Raw genomic sequence first — 13,521 nt, forward strand, 5'->3', positions numbered from 1 at the left:
TTATAGGCATGTGCCATCACACCCAGCTGCAAAAAGCGGACCTAAAATTTGGAAACTGCTGTGGTCTTATTTCATCTGCCCAATGGAATAAGGGAGAGAGGCCTTTTGGTAGTGATATGAGTAAAACAAGAATAAAGGAAAACAGAAATGAGTGAAGGGGCATTCCTGGGAATATTCTAGTTACTGCTCCCTGTCCTTTCCTGAGCACTGCCTTTACATTCTGTGCTATGAGACTCTACAGGTGCCTTATAATAAACATCCGTTCTCACATACTTGGACATTTTTGCTTAAGCTAGTTTGAGTTGGTCCTATGGCTCGGATGTGTCATGTGCTAGAAGCTTGGTCCCCAGTGTGGCATTGTTCAGGAGGTGGGGCCTTTAAGAGGTGGAGCCCTAGTAGGAGGTAATTTGGTCATTTGGGGTATCACCCTTGGAAGAGACTAAAGTGGTTTTTTGATCAGTGAGTGAGCTTTCATGAGAATGAGTTGTTATAAAGTGAGGCCACCCCATGTACTTGGCCTCTTCTGGTTGTAGCCTTTCCCCTTCTGCTTATCTATTATGTGTAACCCAACCAAGGGATGCTTTGCTAGAGACTAAACAGATAAGGTCACTCAATCTTGGACTTTGAGTCTCTAAAATTGTGACTAAATACATCCATTTTCTTCGCAAGTCATAGAAAATGGACTAATACAGTTGGTTTCTGTTATGTGCAACATTTCTAAGGCAATGGATAGGGAAATTGAGATTCACTCAAACACAAAGAAATCTGAAGGAACACAACAGTTCCTAGGTGGTTTCTGATACTTCTTGGGTTCTCTAGAAAAATACGAACATTGTCATAGAACTCCAAGTCCAAATAATACATCCAAATGAAGGAACATGTAGATCAGATCATTGTTTCCAGAGTTTTTTAGACAATTAATGAGCTACTGTCATATGGACATGATAGCACATGCCTCTTATCCAAGAGAGTTGGGAGGCTGAGGTGGGAGAATCACTTGAATCCACAAGTTCAAGACCAGCTTGATAAACATAGCAAGATCCTGTCTCAAAAAAATAAAAATTCTGTTTCATCTTTCAGTTATTCTACTTCTAACTAAAATATTTTCCCTCCCAACTCTTAGTTTAATTGAATATTTTTTTCCAAGAAAATTTTTAATGCATTCTATTGACCACTTCCTGCCTTGCTCATCAGATGAACTTTTTGAAATATGAGAAGGTACATTAATTCCAACTGGTCCAAGTGAAAAGATACTAATTAATTTCAGATTTTAGTTAAAAAAAAAAAAGGCTCAAAAAACCCATGACAGGTTATGCAAGAGAAAAAGCACATGTAGTGATGATTGGTAATAATTCAATTTTAATTTTTAAAAATTAATGAAGAGAACTCAGAAGCCCCAAAGCAGGCATTTCTCACAATTTTCCCTAACACAATATAATCTGTTATTCTATTTGCTTTGGCACTGTCACACAATGTGGAGATTCCATCCTCATATTTTGGCAAAATTTGAGTAATGTAGAACCCACACTTAAGGCTGGGCACAGCTTCTCCCTCACACTTTTTCATTTTCCCATGTGTCTGATTCTGGCTTGCCTTTGGCAAGTGCTCCTTTATAAACTTTTAGAGGAAGGTGATAATGTGAACCTAGAGATGCTGAAAATAGTTTGTAACTATAATGGCAGTAGTGCTTGTAGAATAAAGGGTCCCAGATGCCTTCTAAGGGGGTTTATCTCACTTCTCTTGACTCATGTCCACATCCAGAAATCTGGGAACCATACAGCACTGAGCATCATATTCCAGCAATTTCAAGTTGCAAACAGTGTGACCACAATGTAATAGTTTCTTTAAGAATATGGAGAAATGATCTGCATTATTCTCAAAATACGTCAAGATAGTCCACAAAGACTATAGCCCAACGCCACTATATATGTCTCTGTATTAATTGGGATATAGATGGAACAGTAAATAACAGATCTGAGAAAGAGGCTTAAACAAGATGGAATTTAATTTTTCTATCACATAGAGGTTTTAGAACAGTCCATGGATGAACTGGTGAATATGCTCAACAAAGTCCTCAGTGATTCAGCTCCTTCCAGCTTACTACCAATACTAGAATGCGTAATAGAATAAATAATAGAATGCAACTTTTGTCTCCAGGAACCAAGATGCCTGCTGAAGCTCTAGCTATTACATTTTTATTCCAGGAAGTAGAGTGAAAGGGGAGAAGCAAACACAAAATTTGCCGGTGTGCTGACTTCAAAGATTTCTAGAAGCTGTCATTTGTTCCATACCAAGTTGCAAATAGAATGGGCAAAATAATCTTCATTTATGGAAAGCCCTTTGCTTAATTACATGATTCTATTACTATGGAAGATGGAAAGAACAAATATTGAGGAACCACTGTTTTCATTTATAGACATTTACAGTTCCTTGGGGGACCTTTCTCCTGATCTGACCTGCTCAATGATTCCTTGTACTTTTACTCCAGCTTCTGTGGAAAGTTTTCTCTGCTGAGCTGGAGGGTGTTACTTAATCTATTATGTTTGCAAAGAATAAAGACTCAGGTAATCTCAAATAATGGAATGTTTACTGTCAGGTAGTCATTCTTTGGTATCCCAGAACTCACTGCAGATAGTAAAATCTATGCATGCTCAAGTCCCTTACAAAAAATTGTGCATTATTTGTATGTAACCTATATACATCCTCCCATATACTCTAAATCATCTCCAGATTACTTATAATACTTAAAAAGTGTAAAAGCTATGTAAATACTTTTTATAATATTATATGGGGACTAATGACAAGAAAAAAAAGTCTGTACATGTTCAGTACAGATCTAATTTTTCTCCAAATACTTTCCATCCAGAGTTGGTTGAATCTGAGGATGCAGAGCCCATGAATATGGAAGACTGACTATAATACATTTTTTAAAGGTAAGGTCAAATGTAGATCTCATTTTCCAAAAAATGAGTCAACAAGTTATTTCTGGAAAGATATTGTCTTTTAGAACTTTTGTCATTTCGTTAGGGGGTATGTTTTACATCCTCTCACCTGGGAAGACCTGTTTACCTCAGCTAATAAGAGTATGAATGGCAGAATACTCTGACTTGTCATAAAAAATACTCTGTCATAAAAATACTCTGACAAGGTCATAAAAAGTGACAGTTTTCATAACCATTGAAACTCAGCTACCATGCTCCCAGCTAACAGCCAGTACTAACTTGCAAACCCCATGAAAGCACCATCTTGGAAGCAAACCCTCCAGTTCTTAAGCTAGTCACCCCAGCTGATGCCATGGAGGAAATAGGTGAGCCTTCTCCAGGAAGCCCTATACAAATCAAAGATCCTTGTGAAAATCAATTATCAGGGTTATTTCAAGCTGCAAAGTTTTGAAGACTATAAGCAATAGATAATCAGTAGAGACTCAAGAAAACATCCATGATCAGGAAGAGCAGAATATGTATTTAGTTACACAAGGGTCTTTCAAGATCCAGTATGGCCCATGTGACTAGTTTATCTTTGTATGCCCAAGTATCAGTCAGGATCTAATCAGGAGATAGATACAATAATTTAAACAGAGAAAGTTCAAAGAGTTATCCATTGTAATGGAACTAGACTAATAGGGATTAATAGCCAGAAGGTAACTAGGGAAGAAAGAACTCTAAGGAATAAAGGAATTATGAATATAGGGAATCACCACAATCCCCAGGGCTGAGGAGGACAGGAGGGAGAGGGAGAGAGAGGGGTTTGGGTGAGTGGGGAGTACATGTGAGTGCAAGCACACAAGCACACAGCTGTGGTCCACTGGATTGTGGGAAGCTCGTTGCTGGGATGCCACACTTGCAGGACTAGCTAGAAATCTGGTTTCTGGAGAGCAAGGAGCGTCTTTCCACAGAAGATGGACAAAGAAAAGCAACTGAGAAAGTTGACTGAAACCAATAGCTGTCTCTTCAAAAATAAATAAGTAGAATTAGTAACTTTCTATCCACACTGATCAAGAAATACATGGCAAAGTCACAAGTTACCAATATCAAGAATGAAAAAGGGGATATTACTATAGATCCTCAGGACATTAAAAGAACAGAGAACATTATAAAAAAAAATCACATCATTCAACAATTTATATGAAATAATGCCTTAAAATATACAAGCTACAAAAATTTACTGAAGAAGTAGATAACCTGAACAGTCCTATAAGTATTAAAGAAACAACTTATAGTTTACAAGTTCCCTATTAAGAAAACTTATTGGTTTCATTGGCAATTCTCCCAAAATGTAAGTCAGAAATAACCCCAATTCTGTACATTCTTTTCCAGAAAATACAAGTATTCATTCCTCTTCTACTCACTTCATTTTATGAAGTTAGACTTACCCTGATTATCAAAACTAGACAAAAACATTACAAGACTACAAACCAATTTATATTCATACAAAAGTTTGCAGTTTGTTATAAAGTTAAATATAAACCAACCATACGACCCAGAATTCCACTCCTAGGTATTTCCCCAAGAAAAGTGCAAACCTTGTATGTTTCACATACAAGACTATACATCAATAGTAGCTTTGTAATTGCCCCAAACTGGAAATAAGCTTGTTTTATATTGCCTGATGGATAGTAAATTCCCCTTCCACAGAAGAGGAAACCTAAATCATGTATAAATGGTTTTAATCATGACCCTTAATTTGCTTATGGCTCCTTGTATGTACAGCCCTTTGCTTTATAACATTGTCACTTGTTGATTTGGGGTTTGGCCCTGTGATCTGCTTTGGTCAACAAGAAAAATAGCAAATGTGGCACTGCATTATGTAAAAACATGTTTTTGTACTGGGACTTTTGATGTAGTTGAAAACCCTCTATCACCATGTGAAGAAGCCTATTATAGGTAATGGGAGAGTGAGAGATCCTTTAGCCAACACCAAACCATCTCAGTTGAGTGGAGTCTCAACTGAGTTGACCCTTAATCCTCAGTCAACCCATAGATTCTTAAGAATATGTTTGCCATTTCAAGCAACTACTAATGGACACATTTGATATTAAGTTCATTCAAGTCTCTGATCTGGTGAACACAAAAGTAAATGCCTTGGGTCTCCTCTCTTCCAAAGAAGTCGTTCTCAAGTTTGGCTGCGTGATAGAATTACCTGGGAAACATTAAAAAATAACAATGTCTAGAACTTACCAGGAGTATTAGGTTTGGGGTGCAAATGGGGCCACTAGGATTTTTAAGACACACCAAAAATCTAAGGAACACAATCTAATATTATCCTACTCTGTAATGAATCTGGAATGATAAAATTTTCACTTTTCTGCTAGGTGTTTGTAATATATCTCCCTTTGAGAAGTAGCAAAAATACCCTACATAAAGCTAATCCCAAGATTTTCTATGAAATTCTGAGAAATTACAGTTTCACTGGTAGAGTCACCATTTATGACCCTTTTTAGATGTTAGTGTTGATCTACTCTTCACGGTCCTAACAATAAAAAATCCAAAATGTGACCTTCAGAGTCACCGAAACTACCCTCATTTGTTCACTGAATTGTTACATTGGCAATGTTTAATCCTGACTTTTACCACCAGCAATAATTTGAGAACTTGATAATTTGAGAATTTTTGGTGTAGAATGTTTATTTAGCAGAGTGAGGTACCTGATAAAACTGTTCTCATTTTTTCCCTACCTAAAATATATTAACTCTTTGAGAAAATATATATAACTTACATGTACAACTTATCCATAATAATTATGTACCTGAATAGCAAAATGAGATTTTATAATTAAATGTAGTGACTTAAAAACAAAGTGTTCAAAAATGAAAATCCACACCAAACCAAACCACCAAAAGACTCAGTTTCACAGGAACCTTAAAATCAAACTGAGTAATAATCCCTACCTTATAATTAAATAGTTTAAAGGGAACAAAACTTCTTCCTTAAAAAGAATGAAATAAGAATTATTGAACTGTTTACAGACTATACTCATAAATATATTAAGATTCATGGCTGCTCAGTGACGAGTAAAGACTGGAAAGTTCAGATATGTATCAAAAGGAATGTTTTTATTTGGCTGAATAACCTAACAATGCTTTATAATGAATACACAATTCTGTTCAGATGCTCTGCATTTTCCTTCCTGTTAGAATGAATAATTTAAATGTCTTCTTTTTCTCTTCCCTTTTAGAAACCATTTAAATTCTCTCATTACTTTGATATTGTTCCAATTTTTGCATCCTCTCACTCTTTAAAACATATGCTATATTAGTTAGTTTGAATTTTTATACCAAAAATGTTAAGACCATTAACCACATACCTGACCAAACTCCTACTGCCTTTTAGAAGGCACCATATTTATAATTTGCTCCAAGTGACTATTTTGGTTTTATTTCCACATACTTATATATAGCACATCTAATTTTCCTGTTCAAGTGGTCAGTTAATAATTTATAAAATTTAGCTCAGATGAGATCCAAGATTATTAAGGCCTTGAAGGTATGTTTTATTTTAATTTTAAAAAGAATTAGGGTTTCCTTAAACTCTATAGCAGCATATCCACCCTTATAAAGCATTCCAAAAATCTGAAGGACAGACAGAAGAATTTTCTACTGCTACAAATAGAAAAACCACCATAGACCTCATGAACATTTCAAAAGCAATTATAAGCAAGAAAACTTGGAACTGCCTTTTCATAGGAGTTGTCCTCTTAAAGAGTTAAAGCCACATTTTTAGATATTTTTCCAGAAAGCGGTTTACTTGAGGTATACAAAGTGAATCAGTTCTAACCAAAATGATAAAAATATTTTGTGCTTTTATTTATAAATTAATTCCATAAACAAATTACTAAGCATGACAAACAACAAAGTTAGTTCTTGACCTCCATCCTTTATAGCTATAAAAATAAATAATTTTAATAGCTATCTAAATTTGTCTCCTGCTTTCAGAAAAATAAATGTATTATTATATATCCTTATTTTTAATTTGTCACTAACCTTTACATGGACTTAAGAGTAGGTACCCTTCTATTTTTACATAGAATTGTAAATCTTTTAAAAGAAGCTAACTAACTTAGAGAAACTTTCTATTGGTAGCAACTGAACTTCATAAAATATAAAAATATTATAACTCCTATAATTAAAGTAATTTAAATCAGATTAATCTGTGGGAATATATGGTACAAATCTGTCTACCATCCACAATTAAGAAAACTTTTAGTATGGTCAGAAAAAGTTTTCATATTTTTGAAAGGCAGCTTTCTCAATATTCATTCTGTTTCTGTATACAGTCTCCATCCAAAAAGAAACAAGATCCAGTTATTTGACTTTTTGTTTTTTCTTGCTTGAAACTGTTCTGTTTTGTTTTTTACAGATTTAATCAGCATTGATAAGGCAGGATCAATGGACTTCTTCTGTGATGCCTGTTCAAACTCACTCTCTTTTTCCTTTATTGTCTGAGTGAGTTCTTGTTCTTTTTGTTCTCTTTGCCGGGCTTTCTCCTCAAGAATTTTTTCCATAGCTTTTGTTTTCTTGAAGTTAGGATCTGAAGGATCCAAATTGAACAAGTGGGAAGTATACATTGCCTGAAACCGTGTATCACTAACATTTACCTGCAAATTCAAAAGGAGTAAGAAAATAAGTAAAAATTAAAATCAGTAAAACAAAAGGTCCAGAAATGGGGCCAAATGTTAGAAAGGTGGTAAGCTTTGATCATATAAAATATAAATCTGAGTATTTTGCACTGATTCATTACAAGAATTTCAATGGAGTTTTAAAGCCTAACTCTGGGCCACAAGGTGATGGGCATACCTTTCTTATTGCATAATGATAATCTACTTAAAAGGGAACTACAGTGGTCCGTATATTGGCCTGTAACTACAATGACTACTTTGACTAAAGGAATAATACTTTAGGCAGGGAATTCCCCTTGCTTACAGAATGAAATAGATTTCTGGCCAGTATCAATTCGCCAATCAGGACAACTGCTGAGTTTTATACAAAGTCATTACACTCTGAGTACCTTTGAAGAAATTTTAAAACTTGGTGCCAAGATAAAGTAGCTACTAAAGGTGACTCATAAAACAAAACATTAAACAACCTTGCTTGGAAGGAATTCACCCGGGAGACAAAGATCTGGTCAGATATTAGTCCCAAAATTATCTTCTAACTTTCCATAAAAACATTGCAGTTCCACATGTAAGAGTGTATTCTTCACTCCAGTCAGGCTTTTGAATGTTGCCAGGAATAGGGGTGACCAGAAAGAGAAACATGAATCTGCTTAGAGGTGGATCATTGTGAGGTCAGATGTGATACCAAAAATAAAAAAGAAAATTTCATGAAAAATAATTTTTATGCATGATTATTAATGTGTAAAGGCAACACTTATTATAGGAGATATGACTACAAATCATTATTATTATTTTTTCATTAGAAAACCAATTCGCCAAAAACTTCAGTGAAACAGAAACGTGTGAAACTGACTCATACAAACTGGAGCCTGAAGAGGCCTCCAAGTACTTCTTCATGCTAATCAAAAATTATCTCTATACTACCTTCTAATCTTTGAACATTTAAAATTTCTCTATCTTCTGGGTCTTTTCTTCTATGTTAATTGTTGGAATAAGTAGTTAATCTTATTTGCTGTTTGTAAATTTTCTGTAGAGGACACAAACTCATGCATAGGGATTCTGTGGCCATTAGGATTATGTACTCAGCAAAGAAGGAAAAAGGAGTGATGGAAACAAAAGACACAATAATTTAAAAAGCATGGCCTGCTGTGTTGGTCACTATACACAGCCAGAGTGTAACCCAGTGTGACACAAACTTGTTATTCCTCTGCTGGGCTTAATAAAGCATGCCTTTCCTAGCACAAGCATCACTAAATGTGGATCTAACAATAAAAGCTACATATTTTATAGGTACAACATGGCTACCAAGACTAAATCAACTATTTCACCTAGTGCTTATTAACCAAAGAGTGATTTGATCTACCTTGGAGATGGCCTGTTTAGACCAAAAGATGGTAGCTTTGGCTCTATCATGAGCTCGTCTCAAGGTATTTTCAAGGGTAAATTTGACTACACTTAATTTCTACCTCCATGGCTGACTTTAGATTCAATTCCACCTTTAAGAAGCTAATAACTTGTATTCTTGGTTACCTCAAAGTCATCCTCTACTAATTCCTTCTTTTTCATAAGTTGCTTTTTCTTCTTTTTGCTCAGATTCTGGTGCTCCACAATCTTGTTATAATTGAAGTGTTTCTTGCTGTCCTCCTCCTCATCCATCATGAGCAAAGCCATTTCAGCCTATGGAGAGAAGAAAAAGTTCAAATGTAAAAACAGTGGCTTTCTTTTGCCGCTGTTATTTTAAGAGTATTATTTATATACTATAAATATAGAATACAAAAACTCATCAAGATGCATCATTTAAGTAACCAGTAAGACTTACAGTGATGTGAGTTATCAGTCACAGGGGTGGGAAAGATGTGATAGCTTACATTTAAAAATAAGACCTCAATTCACTTAAGAGTAACTGGTCAGCAGGCTACAGGAACAAGAATCCCCAAGTACCTCAAATAAAAATTTCCTTTTCACCTTGCCCTTTTTCTTCTGGTCCTGTGGGTTGAACCCACAGTTTTATACATGCTAAGCAAGTACTCTACCACTGAGTTATATTCCCAGCCTTCATCTTGCTCTTTTTAAGCAATAACACTAAATCTACCAAATGACACTAAATCTATTTTGTGATGCAAACTGTATTTTCCAGATGTGTACTTTAACAAGAAGAATTTCTTTTGCTTCTATTGCATTTACTTTTCCAACACTGACACTTTTGAGGGTAGAATCTTAACATTTGCTTCTGAAATCTAGTATGCCTTTTTTACTAAACAGATTTTATATACATATACACATATACCAACCATGGGATTAAAATGCAAAAGAATCAAGTAAACAAGCCAGACATGGGGACTGGACACCTATAATCCCTGAGGCAGGAGGATTGCAAATTTGAGGCTAGCCTCAGCAACTTAGTGAGATCCCATCTCAAAAAGTAAAAAGGGGTGAAGATGTGGCTCAGTGATAAAGAACCTATGGGTTCAATCCTCAGAGTCACCCCCACCAAAAATCAAGGAAACAACTACTAGAGAAAATAGAGTATGCTCCCTGACCTTTGCAAATCTTACATTTCCACTTTAGAGTGCTTTGATTTCCTTCATTTCTGTCACTGGCACTTACAGGTGAATTCTTTTTACAGCCATTTTCCACAAAGATTTTCTTTGTTTCTTTTTATTCTTTTAAATTTTTATTTATTTATTTTTTAGTTGTTGATGAACCTTAATCTTATTTATATGTGGTACTGAGAATTGAACCCAGTGCCTCACACATGCTAGGCAAATGCTCTACCACTGAGCTACAACCCCAGCCTACTTTGTTTCTCTTTAAATAACCTTGTGAGTACTACTTATAAACAATGGATGGAGAAGAGAAAAATGCATTCAGATGCAGGGTTTTGGTGGCTGGTGACTCACTTATAGACAATGATGTGAACACCAGCCATAGGGGCATACTGACTCCAATTCCTGCCTCAGCAAAGAATAAACTCTGGATCTTTGTAATCACTGAAGCATAAGATTCACTGCATTTCTAATGAAGCCCTATATAAAGAGAAATTAGCATTCCACAAGTCATAATACCAAAGTCTGTGTTACAGGGCAGATTCACACTGAATTAAAGCTAACGGTAATATTATTTTTAGGTTTCAATAGTAGAATTTTCTTTCTCAGTTATAGTAAAAATTTTTAATAGTGAGAAAATTTCCTCTTAATCATAAAGGTATATAACCTGGGCTGTAGCCATTATACTAGTTGAAATAGGTTTGATAAAGGTTTTATTTATTTATCAGGGATTAAACCACTGAGCAATATCCCCAGCCCTTTTTAATTTTTATTTTGAGACTAAGGTGCTGAGGCTGGCTTTGAACTTGCAATCTTTGTGATTTAGCCTCCCAAGAGGTTGGGATTAAAGGTGTGTGACACTGCTCTTGGCTAAAAGGTGATATTTAAAACTATGCTGCTAAAATATAATTACATGTAATTTATTTATAAATTTCATTACTAAAATCATTTATTTTTAAAATTAGGAACAATGAAAACTCACAGGGACAACTTCAATTAAATTGCACATTTCAATTTATCTACTAAATATGTAACAATGACCACTACTTTACCTTTTGTCTTTCTATTTCAGTTTCTTCCTCCAGAGATGTACCATCTTTTGTAGATTTCACTGATTTTTTCTTTATATCTGGCATAACAAACCAACATAAGAGGATTAAAAACTACAGAAATACCTACAACAATTTATTTATGCTATGAACAAAAATGCAAAACATCTAGGATTAATTTTAAAAACAAACATGTCACCTTCTCAAAAGAAGAAATGCAAATGACCAAAAATATATATGAAAAATGTTCAATAGCTCTAGCAATCAGGAAACGCAAACCAAAACTACACTAAGATTTCATCTCACTCCTGTCAGAATGGCAATTATCAAGAACACAAATGAATGCTGGCAATGAGGTGGGAAAAAGGTACAATTATCCATTGTTGGTGGGACTCAAATTAGTACAACCATTTTCAAAAGCAGTATGGTGATTCCTCAAAAAACACTAGGAATGGAACGACCACATGACCCAGCTATCCCAAACATCTAAAATCAGCATAATAAAGGGATGCAGCCACATCAATGATTATAGTAGCTCAATTCACAAAAGCCAACCTATGGAACCAGCCCAGGTGACTATCAACAGATGAATGAATAAAGAAAATATGAAAATATGATATATACGTACGCAATGTAGTTTTACTTATCCATAAATAAGAAGGAAGAAAAAAAAAAGGACTGGGGCCATAGCATGGTGTCAAGAGCGCTTGCCTAGCATGCATGAGGCACCAGGTTCAATTCTCAGCACCACATATAAATAAATATCCATTGACAACTAAAAAAAATCAAAAAAATTAAATTATGGCATTTGCTGGTAAGTGGATGGAATGGGAGAACATCACATGCTAAGTGAAATAAACAAGACCTAGAAAGTCAAGGGTCTATCTAATGGTTTTTCTTACACGTAGAAAGAAGCTAGACCAAAATAAAGAGGGGGCAGGGAGGAATTCCAAGCAAACACAAGAGAGATCAGTGGAGTAGAAGGGGACTGAGGGGGATGGAGGAGGGACAGGAAAAGGGAAGAATGGTGGAATGAAACTGACCAAACTATTCTATGTACATATATGAATATTACAGTGAATTTCACCTACAAGTATATCTATAATATACTAAATTTTAAAAACTATAAATAAATAGAATGCTTGCCTAGCAAGAGCAAGGCCCTGGGTTCAATCCCCACCACCACCACCAATAAATAAACAAATAAACAAAAAAGAACAGTGAAATAACCAAAACATTCCTATTCTACATAAGGAAGGTAATAGAACAATACTCTTTGTACTTTTCAGTGGAAAAAGAAGAGATTATTCAACAACTGGTGCTGGGCAATTTGTTTTATTTGTGAAAGAATCAGGTTATAGTCTTACCTCATGATATACAGGAAAATAAAATGCAGGTGTTTTTAGAAGTTAGACAATAAACACACACACACATCTACGGAAAAAACCCTATGGAACAGGGAATAGCTACTTGATTGTAAATAGAAGAAATATTTTCTTAGCATAAACATACTGAAGAGATCACAAAGCGGGGGGAAAAAACTCCAAGCAAACTGAATATACAAGCTCTTTAATACCACACATAAAAACTCACCTGCAAAATGAAAAGAACTTTATGATAACAACTTGACAGTTTCTACCTGTTAAGTAAAGTTTAACAAAACCCCTTTTTCTTTCTCTAAAGACAAATTTGCTCTTCAATTAGTTTTCTGGCTGTATTACATATGTTAAAAGTGGCTCTTGATTGAGCCAATGCTCAATGTTCATAGCTTTTGGCTTTCCTGGATACAGTGACTCTTTAAACTGGTATAAAGTCTGGTATGCAAAGATCTGGAAGTCATGTGTAAAGCCTGTTGAAAAGATATCACTTCCTTTTTTGAACATGGCAGAGGTGACTACTGAATATTGCATCTCCTTTTCCTATATCTGAGCTATTCTACTGAGTAGACTGCTGTGAAGACTGCACTGGAGAGAAACATGCAACACTGCCCTGATGTGCCTTCTGGTCTGAATTCCTGTGGGTGCCAAGTGTGACCCACTTGAGTCTTTTGAGTTTGTCTAGCAGAACCTAAGATACCCTGGTAGGTACTGTGCTACTTTCATCAAGTGGTCTATGGAACATCTGACATTTAATGCCTGCAGATGTGATATAAATTAAAGACAAAGCATTGCCTAAGATACATTCCTGCCAAAAATATTAAATATAAATCTAACCAAACAACTAGTCTAACTTCCAGTTTACTGCAGATACAGAGGACAGAGGGACAAGGAACTATTAGATAAACTTGAATTGAGACCTTCCAAAAGATCATTAGC

The 13,521-nt window shown here is 35.2% G+C and overlaps 1 protein-coding gene across 3 annotated transcripts in view; it reads right to left on the reverse strand.

The window, feature by feature from the left end:
- Positions 1-4,155: 4,155 nt before the first annotated feature.
- The window catches only part of Esf1 (ESF1 nucleolar pre-rRNA processing protein homolog), a 91,219-nt gene continuing 81,853 nt past the window's right edge, over positions 4,156-13,521 (reverse strand). For 2 of the 3 annotated variants that reach the window (XM_047538614.1, XM_047538615.1), the window contains exons 12-14: positions 11,210-11,286; positions 9,142-9,288; positions 4,157-7,593 (exon numbers count right to left, since the gene is read on the reverse strand). In XM_047538614.1, the coding sequence (XP_047394570.1) occupies positions 7,252-7,593; positions 9,142-9,288; positions 11,210-11,286 (566 nt within the window). In that variant the 3' untranslated portion in view covers positions 4,157-7,251. Of the gene's footprint in view, positions 7,594-9,141; positions 9,289-11,209; positions 11,287-13,521 lie in introns of all 3 variants that reach the window. The other variant, XM_047538616.1, reaches the window with a different exon arrangement.

The sequence above is a fragment of the Sciurus carolinensis genome, chromosome 2 (assembly GCF_902686445.1).
Source record: "Sciurus carolinensis chromosome 2, mSciCar1.2, whole genome shotgun sequence".
Taxonomy (NCBI): domain Eukaryota; kingdom Metazoa; phylum Chordata; class Mammalia; order Rodentia; family Sciuridae; genus Sciurus; species Sciurus carolinensis.